The 19,219-nt window shown below is 39.3% G+C and overlaps 1 protein-coding gene across 15 annotated transcripts in view; it reads left to right on the plus strand.

Annotated features, from left to right (window-relative positions):
• The first annotated feature begins 1,075 nt into the window (after window positions 1–1,075).
• The window catches only part of THOC2 (THO complex 2), a 125,231-nt gene continuing 107,087 nt past the window's right edge, over window positions 1,076–19,219 (plus strand). For 13 of the 15 annotated variants that reach the window (XR_002830524.1, XR_002830521.1, XR_001348936.2 and 10 more), the window contains exons 1-2: window positions 1,087–1,172; window positions 17,142–17,200. Coding sequence is in view for 10 of the 15 variants with exons in the window: in XM_023758171.1 (XP_023613939.1) it covers window positions 1,102–1,172; window positions 17,142–17,200 (130 nt within the window). In the remaining 5 variants the exon portion in view is untranslated. Of the gene's footprint in view, window positions 1,173–17,141; window positions 17,201–19,219 lie in introns of all 15 variants that reach the window. The other 2 variants (XM_014458799.2, XM_023758208.1) reach the window with 2 other exon arrangements.

Raw genomic sequence — 19,219 nt, forward strand, 5'->3', positions numbered from 1 at the left:
ATAAAATTGGTTAGTGTTTTTCTTAGCATCTTATCAGGAGGCTCATGTTGCCCATTTGTCTACTTTCTGGGGAAGCTTATTTTCATCCCCAGGTGAACCTGTGTCCTCCCCAGTTTCCCACTGTAAAATTACTATTTCACCCTTTGGAACAGTATGTGGGTGGTAGATGCTTATTTATTTATTTTTCCTCGCCACCCGCCGCGTCACTGCCGCTGCCCCACCCCCCGATACTTATTTTTTAATTAAAAAAATTGATTTGAGAGAGAGGAAGGAATAAAGAAAGAGAAACATTAACTTGTTGTTCCACATATTCATGCATTTATTGGTTGATTTTTACATCTGCTTTGACCCAGGATCAAATCCAGAACCTTGGGATATCCAGACGATTTTCGAACCCAGGGAGCTATCCGGCTGGTTAGGGTTTAGTGGGAGATACTTTGTTAGTGGCAATGTAAGCAAGTTGTTTCCTCATGGTACTTGCATTCCCTAGTTTTGCCTAAGGTTACAATGACACGGGAGACGGTAGTGTTGGTGGCACAGGGGCTTCAAGTGTTCCCAGGGCTGATTTCTCTTTTACTCGTTATATTGTATCCCCTGTACTAGCATGTTTGACACAGTAAATGGCTACTCCTTCCCTAATTTCTTTACCTCAGCATGTAGCAATATGTATTGTAATTGACCTGCTAATATGTTTGTCTTTCCCACAGATGGCAAACTTGTTAAACATAGGCATCATGGTTATATTGTTTTTCTATTCTCAGTGTCTAGCACATATTAGGTACTTTAGAAATACATGTTTCAATTAGTTGCCTGGTGTTGAGACTACGGGAGAAGATAAGGGCTACGAATTAGCCTGGGGAAAGGGAAGCGAGGGCTAGGGTGGCGGAAGGCGCGGCCCGCGACGTCACTGCGAAGGGACCCACGGGTTTGGGCGACTTCGTTGGCCACGGGCCTCGGGCTTCCGCGGGACGGAGATGACTGACTGGGGCGGGAAAACGAATAGCTAACTCGCAGTTCCCGGCATTCTTAGTGGGCGGGGCTTCACTTTGACCCCTCGCTCGCATGCTACACATCCGGGCTCCTGCTAGTAGTGAGGGGAAGATGGCGGCCGCGACGGTGTTGGTTCCCGTAGAGTGGATAAAGAACTGGGAGAAAACAGGGAGAGGCGAATTGTGAGTGTTGGGACTGGAGGCGGGGGTACGGCCGGGCCGGGCCCCGGTGTCACGGCGGCCTCCCCAGTTGGGGGAGGTTGGGGGCGGGGGAGAGGTGTGCCCCCTCCCCCATCCGGGCGGCGGGTGTGGACGTTTGGCTAGGAGTTTAGAACTGAGGTAGTAGAGGTGCCGGTGACCACCGCCGACCTCCTTCCCTCCGTGGCCTCCCTTAAATCGCCTCACCCCTCAGTGGGCCGCCTTCCTTTAGTCTGTTAGCAGAACTCCCGTGTCGCCCCTTCGGGTCCCCGCGCTCCCGCTCTGTCGCTTTTTTGTCCCCTTCTTCGTTTGAGCTCACTTGGTTCCTTTCTCTTCACGGGGCCGCGCCGGGGAGGTTCGGACTTGTCCCCTCTCTCTCACGTCCCATTTCTTTACTCTGCCCCCGTTCGACTCCGCAGTTCGGAGCCTGGCGCCTCCTCAGCTCGAAGTCTGAGGAGAGCGAACCACCCCGGACTCCCCTCCTCACCGGGGCGTTGCGGAGAGCCCCGCTTTTCACCTCACGCCCTCCCGGGAAGCGGTCTGTCAGACTGTCCCGGCCTCGCGCGGCGCCGCTGCCGAGGGAGGGGTAGAGCGGGGCTTGCCGCTTTCCCGGAAGACCTACCGGCATTTCTTTACTCCGTCTTTTCACCTTAGAGCCATTTCGTGTCAGGCTCAACTTTCGTCATGAAATGTTTCCTAAACCCCATTTTGTCCTGGGACTGCAACTCATTTTGGCAAGTCTCCAAGGTTCTCGAATACCCAGAATAACGCGATTCCTTTAAGTCATAAAACTTTTCCCCCCCGGTCATACATAGCAGTAATTTGTCATACCCGAGGTTTCCTGGCCCAAAATGTCAGCGCTTCCTCTAGAAAATAAAAATGGTTTAAGTCGCAAGACGAACCCCAGGTTAAAAAACAACAACACGCAAATAACTTATTTCTAGTTTCCTTCTTTGAATCGCTTTATTAGCTAAAGCTCGATCCTGTCAGAGTTAACTCGCAAGCCATTTTTACCGTTGTTGCCCACTCCCCCCGCCCTCTCCCCTCAGTGGTTCGTTTACCGTTGCTCGTGCAGTTTACGGTTGGAACTTCGTTACTTAGAATGAAACTAAACGCAGGGAACCCGTGCGCGTGTAACATCGTCTGCCTGTACCCCGCCCTCCTCCGCCCCCCCCCTCCCCGCACTCTCACTGTCTCACTGTTTTACTTAACTGTATGAGCTCTAGAATTCGATTGGCTGAGTAAGCGGACGGCTTAGCCACTTAACTAGCTGAGTGACCTTGGATAAGTTCCTTAACCACTTTGACAGTTTCCCCTTGAGTAAATTGGGAAGAAGTACTCAAAGGAGTGTTGTGTAGACTAAATAATGCCTGTAAAGCACTTGGCTTATAATAAGTGCTCAAGTGATAGCTATTAAAAGTAATATTATTCCAATCTTTAGATATTTAAACTTACTGGATAGCTCTTGCACTTAAAGTCTGTACCACTTAGGTTAGCAATTAATTGGTCCCTGACTCATTTATGGGTACTCTTTAACGAATTGAGAGATCCTTGAAGAGTGGGGACTGTCTCATTTATTTTGGTTCAACTGTCCTGCCTCCCGCCTCCCCACACTTTCTAGCATATGCTTAGAGTGCTTATTAGCTTATTAACTGTAAGAGAAGTCAATTAGATATATATTCATTTCTTAACTGTTTGGAACATTTTCTAAATCCTTGTACTGCTAGTTAACACATAGCTATTAGGTCCCTTGTGTGCAGGGAAGGCAGGATGGGAAGTTACCAGACCAAACCAAACCAAACCAAACCATCATCTTTATGTATATTAGATTAGGATAAATCAGTTATTAGGATAAATCAGTTCATTGTTGACTACTTTTTAAATTAAATACTTTTTATTGAGTTTTAGAGAGAGGAAGGAAGAGGGGGAGAGACAGAAACATCAATGTGAGAGGAATACATTGGCTGCCTCCTGTATGCCCCCACCCCCCACTGCTGATTGAGACCCCAATCTGGGCATGTGCCCTGACCAGGAACCGAACAGGCAACCTTTTGGTGTACTGGACGATGCCCAATCAACTGAGCCACACTGGCCAGGGCCACTGTTGTTTGCTTTTAAAAGCCAACTTACTTATTTACGAGCTCTCATTTTTGTAGCTTGTTCAGCTTCTTCCTTCCAGCTGTTTTTGACAGTTTTACTATTGTTACTCCCACCTTGGAATGAGTGGTTTTAGGGGTAGGAGGTGAAATTCTGCTTGGCTTCTGATTGGCAGCCTTTGGAGAAAAATAAAGTGATGTAGTAAAATCGGAGTTTTGGACTCACTTTATGTATATTTACACGATCCATGCTAACTGTCATAGTTCCTGTGATTGAAGACCTGCTCAAAACTTAACATCTATGTAGCTATTCCATGGCTTGTGGAATGTAATTTGAATTAGATACAAATCAGTATAGTCAGTTTTATAATTGTATTATGTAAAGAGAGTTTAAAGTTGCTAGTTGTGTGACATAATGAAATAATTTAGTCAAACACCTCACCATGTAATACTTTTCTTTTATTTGAAACTTTGTTACACATAGTCTAACCTTGGATTTTTTGTATCTTGCAAAAGATCGAAGTTAGCATTTTCATTTTATTAGAACAAATTGTATTGTAACTATATTACAAAACATCACTTCCTTTGTCTGAAAAGACTTAAAAATAAACCAGGTGCTGGAAATATTAAAAATGAAAGTAAGCTTTTTCCATGTTGATAGTGCTCTCAAAAACATAGTGAAAATTCCTGCAACATTCTGGACTTTCTTTAAGAAGTGCGGCAAGCATCAACGCAACAATGTAACACAGTACAAGAAGGGCAAGGATACTCAGTGTGCAGAGACTGCGGTGTTATGACAGGAAGTAGAATGGCTATGGTGGACAGACTAAGCAAAAAAGGCTAAAACTACAAAGAAGATTGTGCTGAGGCTTGAATGCGTTGAGCCCAACTGCAGATCTAAGAGAATGCTGGCAATTAAGAGATGCAAGCATTTTGAACTGGGAGGAAATAAGAGAAAGGACCAAGTGATCCAGTTCTAAGCTTCATATTTTGTTATGTGACAATAAAACCTTGAGGATATGTTCTCTTCAGAAAGAAAAAAAAAAACACCCCAAAACCCAAAGGTAACATGCCACCAAATTATTAGTGAATCATTTATAGATTTGGCTTTCAGAATATGATCAATATTTAAAATTATATGTAGGGTGGATTTTTCCTTTTTACCAAGATGAATGAGCAGATTAGCTTTAGCTTAACTGAAAATTACCTTTTAAAAAAATGTTGATTTCATGAGGTTCATTTCTTGCTGTCACTTCTTACCAGTATAAGACTATTCTGGGAGTTGTAGTCAACTTCAGCATCATAGTGGTAAAGTAACATATGCGATATATGGGGCATTTTATAACTTTAAGAGAGGGCAATTCTTAATTGGGCCTCATGAAAAGCAACTGTCTATTAAGAGGGAAAGTCTTGGCTTTGAAGAATAAGGTTTGTTAGGTAACTAAGTAGAAAAAAACCTGTATTTTGCTTATCTGAATGGTTCATCACATACCTAGCTAACCTTTCAGAGATACTGATTATGTTTTTCATGGTAAATTACAGAACTCTCAAAATGTTTTTTTCCAAGAGCTATCAAAAAGACAAAGGAGGACTACCAAAACATAATTAAGTGTCCTTTCCAGTAACACTTAGAACTACTCTTACAGGTTTCACATCTAAATGCAAACTCTAATACTGTGAAATATGCAGGCTATGGCTTTAATCACTTTAATTTTGGAATTAGAGTTTTACTTTCTTGATAGTTTCGTATTAGCATAGGGCTTGCTATGATTAAGCTAATAAACTTGCCTGTATTGGTACATCCAATGGAGATTATGTTTTTAGTAAAAATTATTAACATAGTGAGCTCAGCATTTGTTTGTGTAACAAGGAACCTTGATGTAGAGTTTATGTTACAAGCTCTTAATCTGAAGATGTTAGCCTCATGTCAATACGGAGTCTAATTTTGAAATATTTATATTTGTTGGATATCATCTATTTGTCTGTTTGAAGGACTTAATTCTTTTAAAAATTTACATATCAGTTAGAATTTTTAGGTCTTATTAATTATTGGTAGTTATAGTAATGTTTTAAAATTTAATCGCCAAATGTTTTGGTTGCCATTTTTATTCTGCTGCTAAATGACTTTACATGTTTCAGAACTTATCTAAGTACATGTGGATGTTCATTAAGTGATGTCTGATCTGAATTTGTTGGAGGGAAATAGGAAGAGAGACTTTATGGCAAATAATCATTCTAAGAAATTTTAGTCTTGGTAGTTGAATCTTTTTTTTGTTATTATTATTTTTTCCTTTTTCTTTAAAAGGTACTCTAAATTCAGCTGAAGCTTTATCTGAAACCTTCATGTCTTAGTTTTCATTTGGCATTTATTTTCTCATTTTGACTTGCATTCACAAGTTATTAGTCTTGGTCTTTTTTCTTAGAGAAATGCATTCTTCAGAAATTGTAGCAATATCAGATTTTATAGGCTATGGCTTTATTAGAAAAATTAAATTATTCTACAATAAGGTAGAGTGAGAGCTATTAATGCACCTGTGTGCAGGAACTTGTCTTTTTTAAAAAAAATATTTTCTGTTCTCTTTTCTCCTCAATGCATCTTTTCATTTTCATAAATGCATATATTTCAAGATAAAACTACATGTCCCAATATTCATTTTTGTGGTTATGTCTCTCTTCTAACAGTGATAATAGAGGTAGCACTTTGCTTAACCAAATTTACTCTTTTTTTTTGGTTTGTTTTGTTTTTAAGAATTAAAGTGCAGGTTGACATTAGTTTTTTATGTGTGAAACCAACTTTTATTTATTTATTTTTTAAAATATATTTTATTGATTTTTTACAGAGAGGAAGGGAGAGGGATAGAGAGTTAGAAACATAGATGAGAGAGAAACATCGATCAGCTGCCTCCTGCACACTCCCCACTGGGGATGTGCTCGCAACCAAGGTACATGCCCTTGACCAGAATCGAACCTGGGACCCTTGAGTCCACAGGCCGATGCTCTATCCACTGAGCCAAACCGGTGAAACCAACTTTTAGATGTTGATTATAATCAAAGTAGTAGTTCAGCTTATGCGGTGTTTCCATTTTTACTGCAAAATGGGAACAAGTAAGATGGAAAACTAAATATTCATGTTAAGAAGTACTCACAAAAATACTTAAGTCCTTGATAGAATATAAGACATTTTATTCTTTTTTTCCCCCCCACAGATCATAACAGAAAGTAGATTCTGTCTTTGTTCTCAGGGACCTAAGACATCATCTCCACAATAGTACCAAACTATTAAAAGTGGAAAAAGTGGTAAACTCGGTTATTTGGAGGTTATTAAGGGACTGAAATAATTATTTGAATTTGGACTGAGGCAGAATATTCTATTTTTAAAGTCACATTAAAATGGGCAACTGTTAGAGGTAGTTTGTTTCTCCCCTAATCATTTAGGACAGAGTACTAAAGTGTTTCAACAGGTGTAGTAAGACATGTAGCATACAGAAACGTAATTGTTTCTTTAAGGATACTTTGTGATCTTCTGTTAGTGGATTACTTAGAGAGAAGAGCACATACAAATCTACTGATTGGAGGAAATTTCTTAGTGATTGTTTTTAGTTTTCTCCTACAACAAAGAAAGAACTGTTTTGTACTAGGGAAATAAAAGTACAGTGTCAGTTATGCAAGTTAATTGCCCCTTAATGATTCCTTACATAATTTGAGCAAATATTTGAGATGATAATTAATAACTTATGCTGACATTATTATCTGTATCCTAATGAATATGTTTGTGGTCTTGTGACTGATAAGATGGCATATTTCAATTCTTAAAATTATGTATCAATGACTATATCATTAGATTACGTGGGATTTGGACATTTCCAATCCCTCCCCACTGGGAGGATTATCACAAAAGACATATGCATTAAGCTTAACAAACAGAAAATGAAGCTACTAAAAATGTGAATAAGCACAAATATTCGCCATAAAGACTAGTTGGCCTTGCTTTTATTATGGGCACAAAGTGAAAGGTGAGTTACTTGATTTCATTACATTCTTCTGTCAAAGACAGTTTTCCTGGCACTACATTCTAAAGCAGTGGTTCTCAACCTTGGCTGCACATTAGAATCACCTGGGAATCTTTTTAAAACCTGATTTCTGGGCCTCATCCTCAGGAAATTCTGTTTCTTTGTTATGGGGTGTGGCCACAACATTAGTAACAAAGAAACAGAATTTCCGGAGGATGAGGCCCAGAAATCAGGATTTTAAAAAGGTTCCCAGGTGATTCTAATGTGCAGCAAAGGTTGAGAACCACTGTTCTAAAGGGAATTGAAGCCATGGGGACAGTGAGAACTATAAGGGGAAATTGTTTTAATACTTTATAGGAAATACTAAAGTAGTCTTGATATGCTTTTTTTTTAAAAAAGGAAACGAGTTGAGTTTGTTTGTTTATTTATTTATGTTAATCCTCACCCGAGGATATTTTCCCATTGATTTTTTAGGGAGAGTGGAAGAGAGAGGGAAAGACAGAGAGAAACATCCATGTGAAAGAAATACATTGATTGGTTGCCTCCTGCATGGGCCCAGGCCGGGGAGGATCCTTCAACCAAGGTATGTGCCCTTGACTGAAATCGAACCTGGGACCCTTTGGTCTGCAGGCTGACACTCTATCCACTGAGCCAAACTGGCTAGGGCTTGATGTACTTCCTTATATAATTACTCTTAAAAAGAGCTAGGTTACAGACATTTTTAGGTTATATTCTCTGATACTAGTCTGAAGTGGATGATATTTTTGTATTACCTACTGGAAGGAAGATTGGTTTTGCTTTCCTATTCCAGGTAAGCTTGTGGCAGGTTTAATATATTTTGAGAAACTAGAAGCTTAACCACTATTCTCAACACATTGGAAAGCCCATCTTTGTTCTCCAGGGAAGTAGTTAAATACTTGGGGTCAAACTTAAATCAGTTTACCATTTTTTAAAGTTCATTTAATTTTAAAAATAGTTTTTATTAATTAAAATTTTTTATTAAGCATCAGTAATGTTTATTAATATTCAGAGCGTGGAAGAGAGAGAGAGAGAGAGAGAGAGAGAGAAACATCAGCAATGAGACAGAAATGTTGATCGGCTGCCTCCTACACTTCCCACACTGGGTATCAAACCTGAAATCCAGGCATGTGCTCTGACCTGGAATCAAACCATGACATCCTGGTTCATAGGTCGATGTTCAACCACTGAGCCACTCTGGCTGGGCTTATTGATTTTTTTTTTAAGAGAGAGTGGAAGGGAGACTGAGAGAAACATTGATGTGAGAATGAAGCATTGATTGGCTGCCTCCTACAGGCCCCCTTTCTGCCCCCTACCCAGGATCATTGTGCCCTGACTCAAATCTAACAGGCAATCTTTTGGGGCATAGGAAGATGCCCAACCAAATGAGCCATACCAGCCAGGGCTAATTTACCATTTCTACAGTGTTCTCTGAAATTTTTTTAAAGAAAAGGAGTTGGTTAAAAACAAAACTAAATTATATTTTCAGTTATGAAATTTAATTTAACAATTGTTCTCCATTGGCAAGGCCTTTTTATTCTTTGGTTTTGAAAATAATTTTGTAAGACCTACATGTGAATTGTTGACCAGGAAAAGTTGACTGACTTTTAACAACCTTAAACTGCTCATCCTGACGATGGAGGATTGAAATAATCAGAAGACATAGAAGTGAGCTTCAAGGGCATGGATAATCTGCAAAGTAGATAATCTCTCTGGATGATTATAATGTAGCATCATATTTCACCTTAGGTGTGATATATAAGTTTTAAAATTATTTTATTGACTATAGAAAAAGTATTGCTAGACACAAGAGTAAGAAACATCTGCATTCATTGGTTCTCTTTTTTAAAAAAAAGATATTTTATTGATTTTACAGAGGGTGTTAATCCTCACCTGGGGATATTTTTTTCCATTCATCTTTTTTAGAGAAAGTGGAAGGGAGGGAGGGAGGGAGGGAAGGGAAGGGAAAGAGGGAAGAAGGAGGAGGAGGAGGGAGGGAGGGAGAGAGAGAAAGAAAGAAAGACAGAAACATCAATTGTGAGGGAGATGGTTCTTTTTTGTTAAAGCCTTGTGCACCTTGTATTTCTTTTCCTAAATTGTGAAATTAAAAAAATACAGAAAATGCATAAAACTTAAATGTAAAGTTTAAAGACTCTCTAGGATGCACACCCATGTAACTTATACCGAGGTCAAGACAACATAACCACCCTTGCTGATTTTACTCCTCTTTACTTCCCTGAAGTAGCCATTGTCCTGACATTTATGGCTTTCTCGTCCTCATTTTTATTTACAGTTTTACTACCCAATAAGTTTAAGTTGTTCTTGATATAATTGGAATCATAGGATGTGTATTCTATTTTATCTGGCTGCTTTTGCTCAACATTGTGTCTTTTAGGATCCATTGATGTTTTTGCAAGTATTTGTGGTTTATTGATTTTCAGTTTCAAGATGATCCATTCCACAATTTGTTGATCCCCTACGCTATTGACAAATTTGTTATTTTGAGTTTTTAGCTATTACCAACAATGCCAATGAAAACATTTCTGTATAAGTATCTTGATATATATAAGCATGTGTTTTTGTGGGATATATACTTAAGTGTAGAACTGCTGGGTTCTAGATTGTGATTAACCTCAGCTCTACTAGATACTGCCAAACTATTTCAAAATATACTCCTACCAGCAGTATATGGGAGTTCACCTTGCTTCACATCCTGGCTAATTATTTAATATTGTCAGACTTTAAATTTTTGTCAATATTATAATGTATTAATGGTATTTTATTGGGCCTTATATTTTCATGGACATCTTTTTACGTTATTGGTCATTTGGATTTCTTATTTCTTTTTTTTAAAAAAATATATTTTATTGATTTTTTACAGTGAGGAAGGGAGAGGGATAGAGAGTTAGAAACATTGATGAGAGAGAAGCATCGATCAGCTGCCTCCTGCACACCCCCCACCAGGGATGTGCCCGCAACCAAGGTACATGCCCTTGACCGGAATCGAACCTGGGACCCTTCAGTCCACAGGCCGACACTCTATCCACTGAGCCAAACCGGGCAGGGCTAGATTTCTTATTTCTTGTGAAAGGTCTTTGTATCTTTTCCCATTTTTTCTTTTTTTAAAAAATATTTTTTTTATTTCAGACAGGAAGGGAGAGAGAGAGATAGAAACACCAATGATGAGAGAGAATCATTGATCGGCTGCCTCCTGCACACCCCCTACTGGGGATCGAGCCTGCAACCAGGACGTGTGCCCTTGACCAGAATTGAACCCGGACCCTTCAGTCCACCGGCCGACACTCTACCCACTGAGCCGAACCAGCTAGGACATTTCCCCCATTTTTCTATTGCATTTCTTTCATTGATTTGTAGGAGTTCTTTATATAGCTTGTATTGGCATCTTTTGTGGGTAACACTGTATGTGTGGCAAATATCTTGTTATTCTTTAGCTTGCAGTTCTGTTTTTACAATGGTGACTTTTGATAATCAAAAGTCATGCACTTTAATATAGTCAAATTGATCACTTTGGCTTTCTGATCAGTACTTTTTTTTCTCTTTAAAAAATGATTTTAGAGATTGGAAGGGGGAGAGAGAAGGAGGTAGAGGAGGAGAAAGAGGGAGAGAGAGAGAAAAAAACATTGATGTGACAGAACATTGATTGGTTGCCTCCAACAAGGGCCCAGACTGGGAATCGAGCCCACAACCTGGCTAGGGCCTTTTGCTCATTTTTAAATTGGGTTGTTTATTTTCTTATTGTTGACTGTTAAGAGTTCTTTGTATATTTTGGATAACAGTCCTTATCAGGTATCTTTATTTTTTTTATAATGTCATTCTTATAAGTATGAAGTGATATTGTGGTTTTGATATCCCTTTCTCTGATAATAAGTGATGTCAAGCATCTTTTCATGTACATGCTGACCATTTGTATGTCTTCCTTGCAGAAATGTCTGTTCAAGTCCTCTGCCCATGTTTATATCAGTTTTTGTTTTTTTGCTGTTGAGTTGTAGATATTCCTTATATATTAACCCCTTATCAGATATATGGCTTGCAAGTATTTTCTTCCATTCCATTCCATTCTGTTCATTGTCTCCTTTGCTGTGTACACAATTAAAAAAAATCTTTATTGTTGAAAGTATTGCATATGTCCCCTTCTTCCACCCCCCAGACCTTCTAGCCCATTCCTGCCCCCTGCCTCAGGCCTTTACCGCCCTATTGTCTGTGTCCATGGGTTATGCATACAAGTTCTTTGGTTGATCACTTCCTACCCACCCACCCTCTCCTTCCTTCCCTCTGAGATTCACCCGTCTGTTCTATGCTTCTGTGTCTCTGGATCTATTTTGTTCATTAGATTCCACATATGAGTGAGATGTGATACTTGTCTTTCTCTGACTGGCTTATTTTGCTTAGCATAATACTCTTCAGGTCCCTCCATGCTGTCCCAAAGGGTAAGAGATCCTTTTTTTTTAATCCTGCATAGTATTCCATAGTATAAATGTACCACAGCTTTTTTTATCCAGTGAAGTCAGTGGGGTGTTAAAGTCCTCTACTATAACTATCTTGCTATCAACCTCTCCCTTAAAGTCCTCTTGAAGTTTTTTCATATATTTAGGTGCTCCTATATTGGGTGCATATATCTTTACCAGGGTTATATCCTCTTGTTGGATTGATCCCTTTAGTATTATGAAGTGACCTTTGTTGTCTCTTGTGATGGCCTTCATTTTGAAGTCTATTTTGTCAGATTGCTACCCTAGTTTTTTTTTTTTTCATTCCATTTGCATGGAAAATGGTTTTCCATTCCTTCACTCTCATCCTGTGTGAGTCTTTTGTTCTGAGGTGGAGCTCTTGTAGACAGCATTTAGTTGGATCATCTTTTTGTATCCATTCAGCTACCCTCTGTCTTTTGATTGGAGCATTTAATCCTTTTATATTTAAGGTTATTATTGATAGGTACTTATTTATTGCCATTTTAATTCTGTATGCCTAGTTTTCTCTCTCTCTATTTCTTCTTTTCATTACAACAGTCCCTTTAGCATTTTTTGCAGTGCTGGTTTGGTGGTGATAAACTCCTTTAGCCTTTTTTTTTGGTGGGGGGGGGGGCGTCTGGGAAGCTCTTTATTTCGACATCTATTTTGAATGATAGCCTTGCTGGATATAGTAATCTTGGTTTCTGATCCTTGCTTTTCATTACCTTGAATACTTCATGCCATTCCCTTCTGGTTTGTAGAGTTTCTCAGGGAAATCAATTGACCGCCTTATGGGAGCTCCTTTGTAGGTAACAAATTGCTTCTCTTGCTGCCTTTAGGACTCTCTGTTTGTTTTTCATTTTTGGTATTTTAATTATGATGTGTCTGGATGTGGTGCTATTTAGGTTCTTGCTTGGGACTCTCTGTGCCTCCTGTATACTTTTTTTTTTTCCTCCTGTATACTTGAGTGACTTTTTCCTTCAGATTAGGGAAGTTTTCTGCCTTTATTTCTTTAAACAAGTTCTCTATCCCTTGTTCATTTTCTTCTCCTTCTGGCACACCTATTATGAGACTATTGTTATGTTTCATGTTGTCCCACAGTTCCCTTAAGCTGTCCTGTTTTTTAATTGTTTTTTCTTTTTGGTTCTCTGATTGTGTGATTTTTTTCTATCCTATCTTCTAATTCACTGATCCAATCCTTGACTTCCCCTAATCAACTGTGTATTCCTTCCACTCTGCTCTTTATTAGTGCTATGTCATTCTTCATAGTTAGTATATCTTTTCTCATGCTGTTGAGTATCTTTGCCATATTCTGAACTCTATGCCTGATAAATTTATTTTCTCCATTTTATTTGTCTCGTCTTCTGGAGAATACTCTTGTTCTTTTGTTTGGAGGTTGTTTTTTTTTTTTTTGGTCCCATTTGGGTTTGGGTTTGTGACTATGTATTAGGTCAGCGGTTCTTATGGGTCGAGACCCCTTTGGGGGTCAAACGACCCTTTCACAGGGGTCACCTAAGACCATCAGAAAACACATATATAATTACATATTGTTTTTGTGATTAATCACTATGCTTTAATTATGTTCAATTTGTAACAATGAAAATACATCCTGCATATCAGATATTTACATTACGATTCATAACAGTAGCAAAATTACAGTTATGAAGTAGCAACGAAAATAATTTTATGGTTGGGGGTCACCACCACATGAGGAACTGTATTAAAGGGTCGCGGCATTAGGAAGGTTGAGAACCACTGTATTAGGTTGATCTGCTACTCCTCCCAGTCTCTAGTGCAGGACAGTGTCAGATGCAGTTTCTGACTAATTAGATCAGGCAAAAACTCAGAGCCTCCGGAGACCTGCCTCTGCCTGCAGACTGATTGCATTCAGTCTAGAGTAGCCTCAGGCAATCATCCATAGGTGGGGAGAGACGTTTTCCAACAGTGTGGGGCAATTGCTTATGCCTGGAGGCTAACTGTTATTCTCAGTCTCTTAATGGACCTCAGAAACTCCACAGGGTGGGGCAAGGTGTTTTCCAATAGGTGGGGCAACTGTCTTTCCTCCAGGCAAAAACCACCTGGATAGCAAAGGGCTGCCTGAGAAAGATGTCCTCCTTAGCATGAGGGAGTGACTCAGCACAGGAAACTGGGATATCTGCCTTCTGAGCTCTAACCCCAGAGCCCCAACCTGGTTTCTGCTCACACAGCTCCAGTGCACTCTGCCCTCCCTCTGCTGGAGCCCAAGCTGAGTGGCTGCACATGAAATTTGGTGTGCTGGCCCTTTAAGAGGGTGCCTGCATTTCCAGCTGTCTCTCCCTGGCAGATAGCAACCCTGCTGCTTTTCACAGCCAGATGTTACCTGGGCACCTTTCTCAGTTATGGTGCTCTGCTGGGGGCCCAGCTTGGGGATTAGACCCCAGAGTTCTCAGTGGCAACCCCTGATAGCTGAGATATCTCTCCAGGACTTCAGCTACTGTCTGTGGGGGCCCAGCTAGCCCTTTCAAGGCTCCATCCTTCCTACTAGTTTCTGTGCAGTCTCCATTTTCTGTCCTTGGTTATCAGGGTTCTTGCCAGCTAGGCTTAAGTTGATTATTCGGCATTTTTTTTGTATTTTAGTTGTAATTCCAGTTTGGTCCTAGGAGTGTGTCTGTGTAGCATCCACTTACTCCACTGCCATTTTTAATTTCTAAGCCATACAATTTTTACTCTGATGTTCCACTTGTCTGTTTTTTCTTTTGTTGCCTGTGCTTTTGGGAGAGAGAGAGAGAGCAAGGGCCAGAGTCAAGGATAGGGAGGGGAAGAGAAGGAGAGAGAAATGGAGAGAGAGAGTGGGTACACATCATTTCTTGCTGCCACTGCAAGGTTCTATCTAGGATCATTTTTATCTTGCTTAAAGAATGTCCTTAAGCTTTTCTTTCAGTGTGTGAAATCAGTTATTGTTTGAAGTTCAGTTCTTATTTTGCCTTTTCTTGGAACTCTGTCTTTTGGAATATAGAATTTTAGGTTGGCAGATACTGTTTTAGCACCTTGACTGTATCTTTCAGCTCTCTCTGGCACTCAGTCTTCTTGTTGAGAAGTCATGAAGATAATATTGTTACTTTTTGTCTGAGTTGCTTAAATGGTTTTATCTTTGGTTTTCTGTAGCTTTATTATAATGTTCCCAGATGTGGATTTCACTTCAGTTTTGGAAAACTGAATTCTTGGCTATTATTTCTTCAAATATTGCTTTTACCCTGTTCTCTCTTTCCTTTCTGGAATTCCAGTTGAGCATACCTCTTTTCACTATAGCCTGTATACCTATTGTTTGTTGTATTTAAGTTAATCTAATGAAGAAGTATTCAAATACAAGTATTTTTTCATTTTTTGTTTTTCTTTTTCTTTTTAAAATATATATTTTTATTGATTTCAGAGAGGAAGGGAGAGGGAGAGAGAGAGATAGAAACATCAATGATGAGAGGGAATAATTTATTGGCTGTCTCCTACACGCCCCCTACTGGGGATCCAGCCTGCAACCCGGACATGTGCCCTTGAACGGAATCGAACCTGGGACCCTTCAGTTTGCAGACTGATGCTCTATCCACTGACCCAAACTGGCTAGGGCTCATTTTTTGTTTTTAGTAGACTTTATTGAAGCTCCATGAGAAGTAGAATATATATATATTCTGTACTAGCAGTGTGGTTCTTGGGTGACACATCCCAGAACCAGAGGAGGGAGCATGATTCTGGGGTGTGTCACCCGAGAACCACCCTCTCACAATCTGGGACCCCTGGGGGGATGTCAGAGAGGCAGTTTTGGCTTGATCCCCACAGGCCAGGCTGAGGGACCCCCACCTTCCAGAGGGACCCCACTCACTTCGCAGATGCCCTTTGAGCCATGTCACCACCCCAGGTGCGGCCAGCCAGGGAGGGACTGCTGAAGGTTGGCCCCAGAGCGTGTCTGGCCCTTCTTGCCCAGACCTTCCGGCCACCTTCTAATTAATTTCCTTTCAACGTGCATGAATCCGTGCACTGGAGCACTAGTAATATAATAACCCCTCAATGATACATCATCAACCAATTTCAATAGTTGTCAACTGCTGGCCAATCTTGTTTCATCTATATACCACCCATTTCCCCATTCTGTTGAAATAAATATAATTTCATCTGTAAATATTTCAGCATCTATCTCTTAAAGATAGAGTTTTACTCATATATTCAAGTTGACTCATAAATGTTAGGTTATTAAAATTTGTTTTAGAGAGAGAGAGAGAGAGCGCACACAGAAGAGAGAGAGAGGGAGAGAGAGGGAGAGAGAAACCTTGATTTGTTGTCCCACTTATTTATGCATGCATTGGTTGATTCTTGTCTGTGTCCTGAATGGGAATTGAACCCACAACCTTGGTGTATTAGGACGATGTTCTAACCAACTGGGCTAACTGGCCAGGGTCCATAAATGTTAATTTTTAAAATACTTGTTTCAGACAGGATTCAAATAAGGATCCATACATTGTGATTGATATGTCTCTAAAGCCTTTTTTACTCTGAGGATCCCCCACCATCCTTTATTTTTCCTAGCAATATATTTGTTGAAGAGATTGGGTCATTGCCCTATAGCAGTGATGGCGAACCTATGACACGTGTGTCAGAGGTGACACGCGAACTCATTTTTTTGGTTGATTTTTCTTTGTTAAATGGCATTTAAATATATAACATAAATATCAAAAATATAACTCTTTGTTTTACTATGGTTGCAAATATCAAAAAATTTCTATATGTGACACGGCACCAGAGTTAAGTTAGGGTTTTTCAAAATGCTGACACGCCGAGCTCAAAAGGTTCGCCATCACTGTCCTATAGACTTTTCCACAGTCTGAATTTAGGTCATGCCTTTTTTATTTTTTTTTAAGTCAACATCATAGATGGGTGGTAATATTCCTTTATCAGGATCAGGAAGCACATAATGTCTGATTGTCTCTTTTTGTAATGTGAACAGTCATTCATAGATGCCTAGGTCTTTTAATTTATTAGGAGTCTTAAAATGGTAATGTATTTCTATCATTGCATCATTATTTATTAGCTGAAATACTTAAATACAGAGACATTCTTATCAACCGTTGGTTCATATATGAAGGCAGAATAAGTGATTGATTTTTTTAGTTAATTTTACCAGTTTTAAAAATAATGAATTGATTGACTAGCATCCTCCAGTTTTGACCAATTATGGCTTTTAGGTTTGTTTTATTCTCATTCTAAACTAATGGATTTTGACATTGAATACATTTTCAAATATTTTTAGTTGATATTTTTAGTTGATATAATTTGCTCTGTAAGGATCATCTTTGTTAAGATTTGAAATTAATGCAGACTACTTTTGTTTTATTCTAGTTTGCATTTGTGTCGGATTCTCAGTGAAAATAAAAGCCATGATAGTTCGACTTACAGAGGTAAGAATTTTAAAAGTATCATTGCTATTTTTTTTGGCTTGATCAATTTTAATAAATATCCTGTTTTCATCAAATATTTATGAATGCAAACAAAAGGTATAAGATAGTTCACATTATGTAAAGCTTTTATGTGAATATATTACAGTTCAGATTTAAAACTATAGTTATAGTAAGACTATACATCTTTGTATAAGGATGCTATTTAACTTGCATAATAGTCATGATATAGCTTGGATTTTATAATACAGTTGCTAGCTATATGAAAAATTACATAGACTAGTTATTAGTCATAAACAGAAGAGAAAAGCTAGTATGGAAAGTAAAATGATTGTGATCTTATTTACACTAGGAAATTTCCAGAAACAGGTTCAGTGTTTTTACTAAAGCTGGTTATGTTTAGGTGGTATCCGGGATCTTGTTGAAGGTAGTTGTCATGGAAAACATTAAAAGCAAAGGTGTTGTGTACTGCATACCACAAATATGGCTTATTAAGTAAAATGTTATGTAATTAAAGAGGATATAAATTTCCAGTTATTTTAATTTTGAATGATGTTACTATTTAACATTCATTAATTTAAAATTGGGCATATGGATTTAGAAAAGGAGGGGCAAAAACAAAAGCAATTATGTTTAGTAAGTTTAAAGTATTTTCCTATGTAGCTTTCATTGAGATAGAAACCATAACATTTTTTTCAATTTGGGAAAAACAATTCACAGCCAATATTCTATTTTAACCCCAAAATTTTTAGATAAAATTCATTGTAGTTATTTAAATTATGCCATTGTGAGTAGAAAATTAAGAACAGAATGATTTTCTGTAGATAAGTTTGCTTTTGTTTTTATCAAAAATTATATATTTGTTTTTAAAAATACATTTTTATTGATTTCAGAGAGGAAGGGAGAGGGAGAGAGAGATGGAAACATCAATGATGAGAGAGAATCATTTATTGGCTTCCTTCTGCACTCCCTACACTGGGGATCGAGCCCGCAACCTGGGCATGTGCCCCAACTGGGAATCGAACCATGACATCCTGGTTCATAGGTTGATGGTCAACCACTGAGCCCTGTGGTCGGGTGAGATTATATACATTTTAAAGAAAATTTGTTGGTTTTTTTTTTTTTTTGAGGGGAAAGCATTTTTTAACAAATGAATGAGCTAGTTTTTCTGTCATTTGGGTAAGAACTGTTTTAAAACTTAATGTTCCTAGCCTTGAGTCCCCAAACTTATTTTTCGATTCATCCTGTTTATAAAATTGCATGACCATTCATCAAGATTTCTTTTTTTTTTTAATTTCTGGGTGTCTCCATAATGCTTTAATGATTTGTGTAATATTCTGAAAAAGCCGGAAATAGTCCATCCCAGCCTCCTGAGGTCAGACCGTCTTTCCTTGATGGGACTCATGCAGGGACACCTGCCTTTAGATGGATTAGAGCTGCTTTAACCTCTAGTCCAAGGGCGGGGGAAGGGGGCTGCCAGTAGACAGTGGGGTCGAGAGAGGAAGGAAGGGAAGATGAAGGTGCAAGAAACTTGTCAAAGTCGACACAAGGTTGCTTACTAGGAGACAGATGAATGCAACTCTGTATTCACTGCTAGAAACCAGAGCTTTGGGTAAAATCTTGAATTTATGGGGAGGAGAGGGAAGCATGGGCTTATCTGTCCTTTTCCAGACCCCTCGTGGTTGGGGACCTGCAGAGTGAGCTGTGGTGCATTTTGCTGGACTGGTGCTCACTCCTCACCTGCTGTCCCTGTGTACCACACGCTGACCCTTTCCCCGGGTCAGCAACAAGCGACCTGCAGTACCCATGGGGACGCATGCAGAAGGCTGGTTAACAGCAGAGCCCCTGCTCTCTGGGCAAGGTGATGTCCACTTCCTCTCTGCCTGGCGCAGCGTGGTCTCTGTCTTGGTCAGTGAGTTCACAGAACACTCCCAGGAGGCGCTCGCTTTTCTGGATACAATCATTCTCTAAAACACAGGCCTGCCCTGTGGCTGGTGTGGCTCAGTGAATAGAGCGTCAACC

This window comes from Myotis lucifugus, unplaced genomic scaffold, assembly GCF_000147115.1.
Source record: "Myotis lucifugus unplaced genomic scaffold, Myoluc2.0 scaffold_2, whole genome shotgun sequence".
Taxonomy (NCBI): domain Eukaryota; kingdom Metazoa; phylum Chordata; class Mammalia; order Chiroptera; family Vespertilionidae; genus Myotis; species Myotis lucifugus.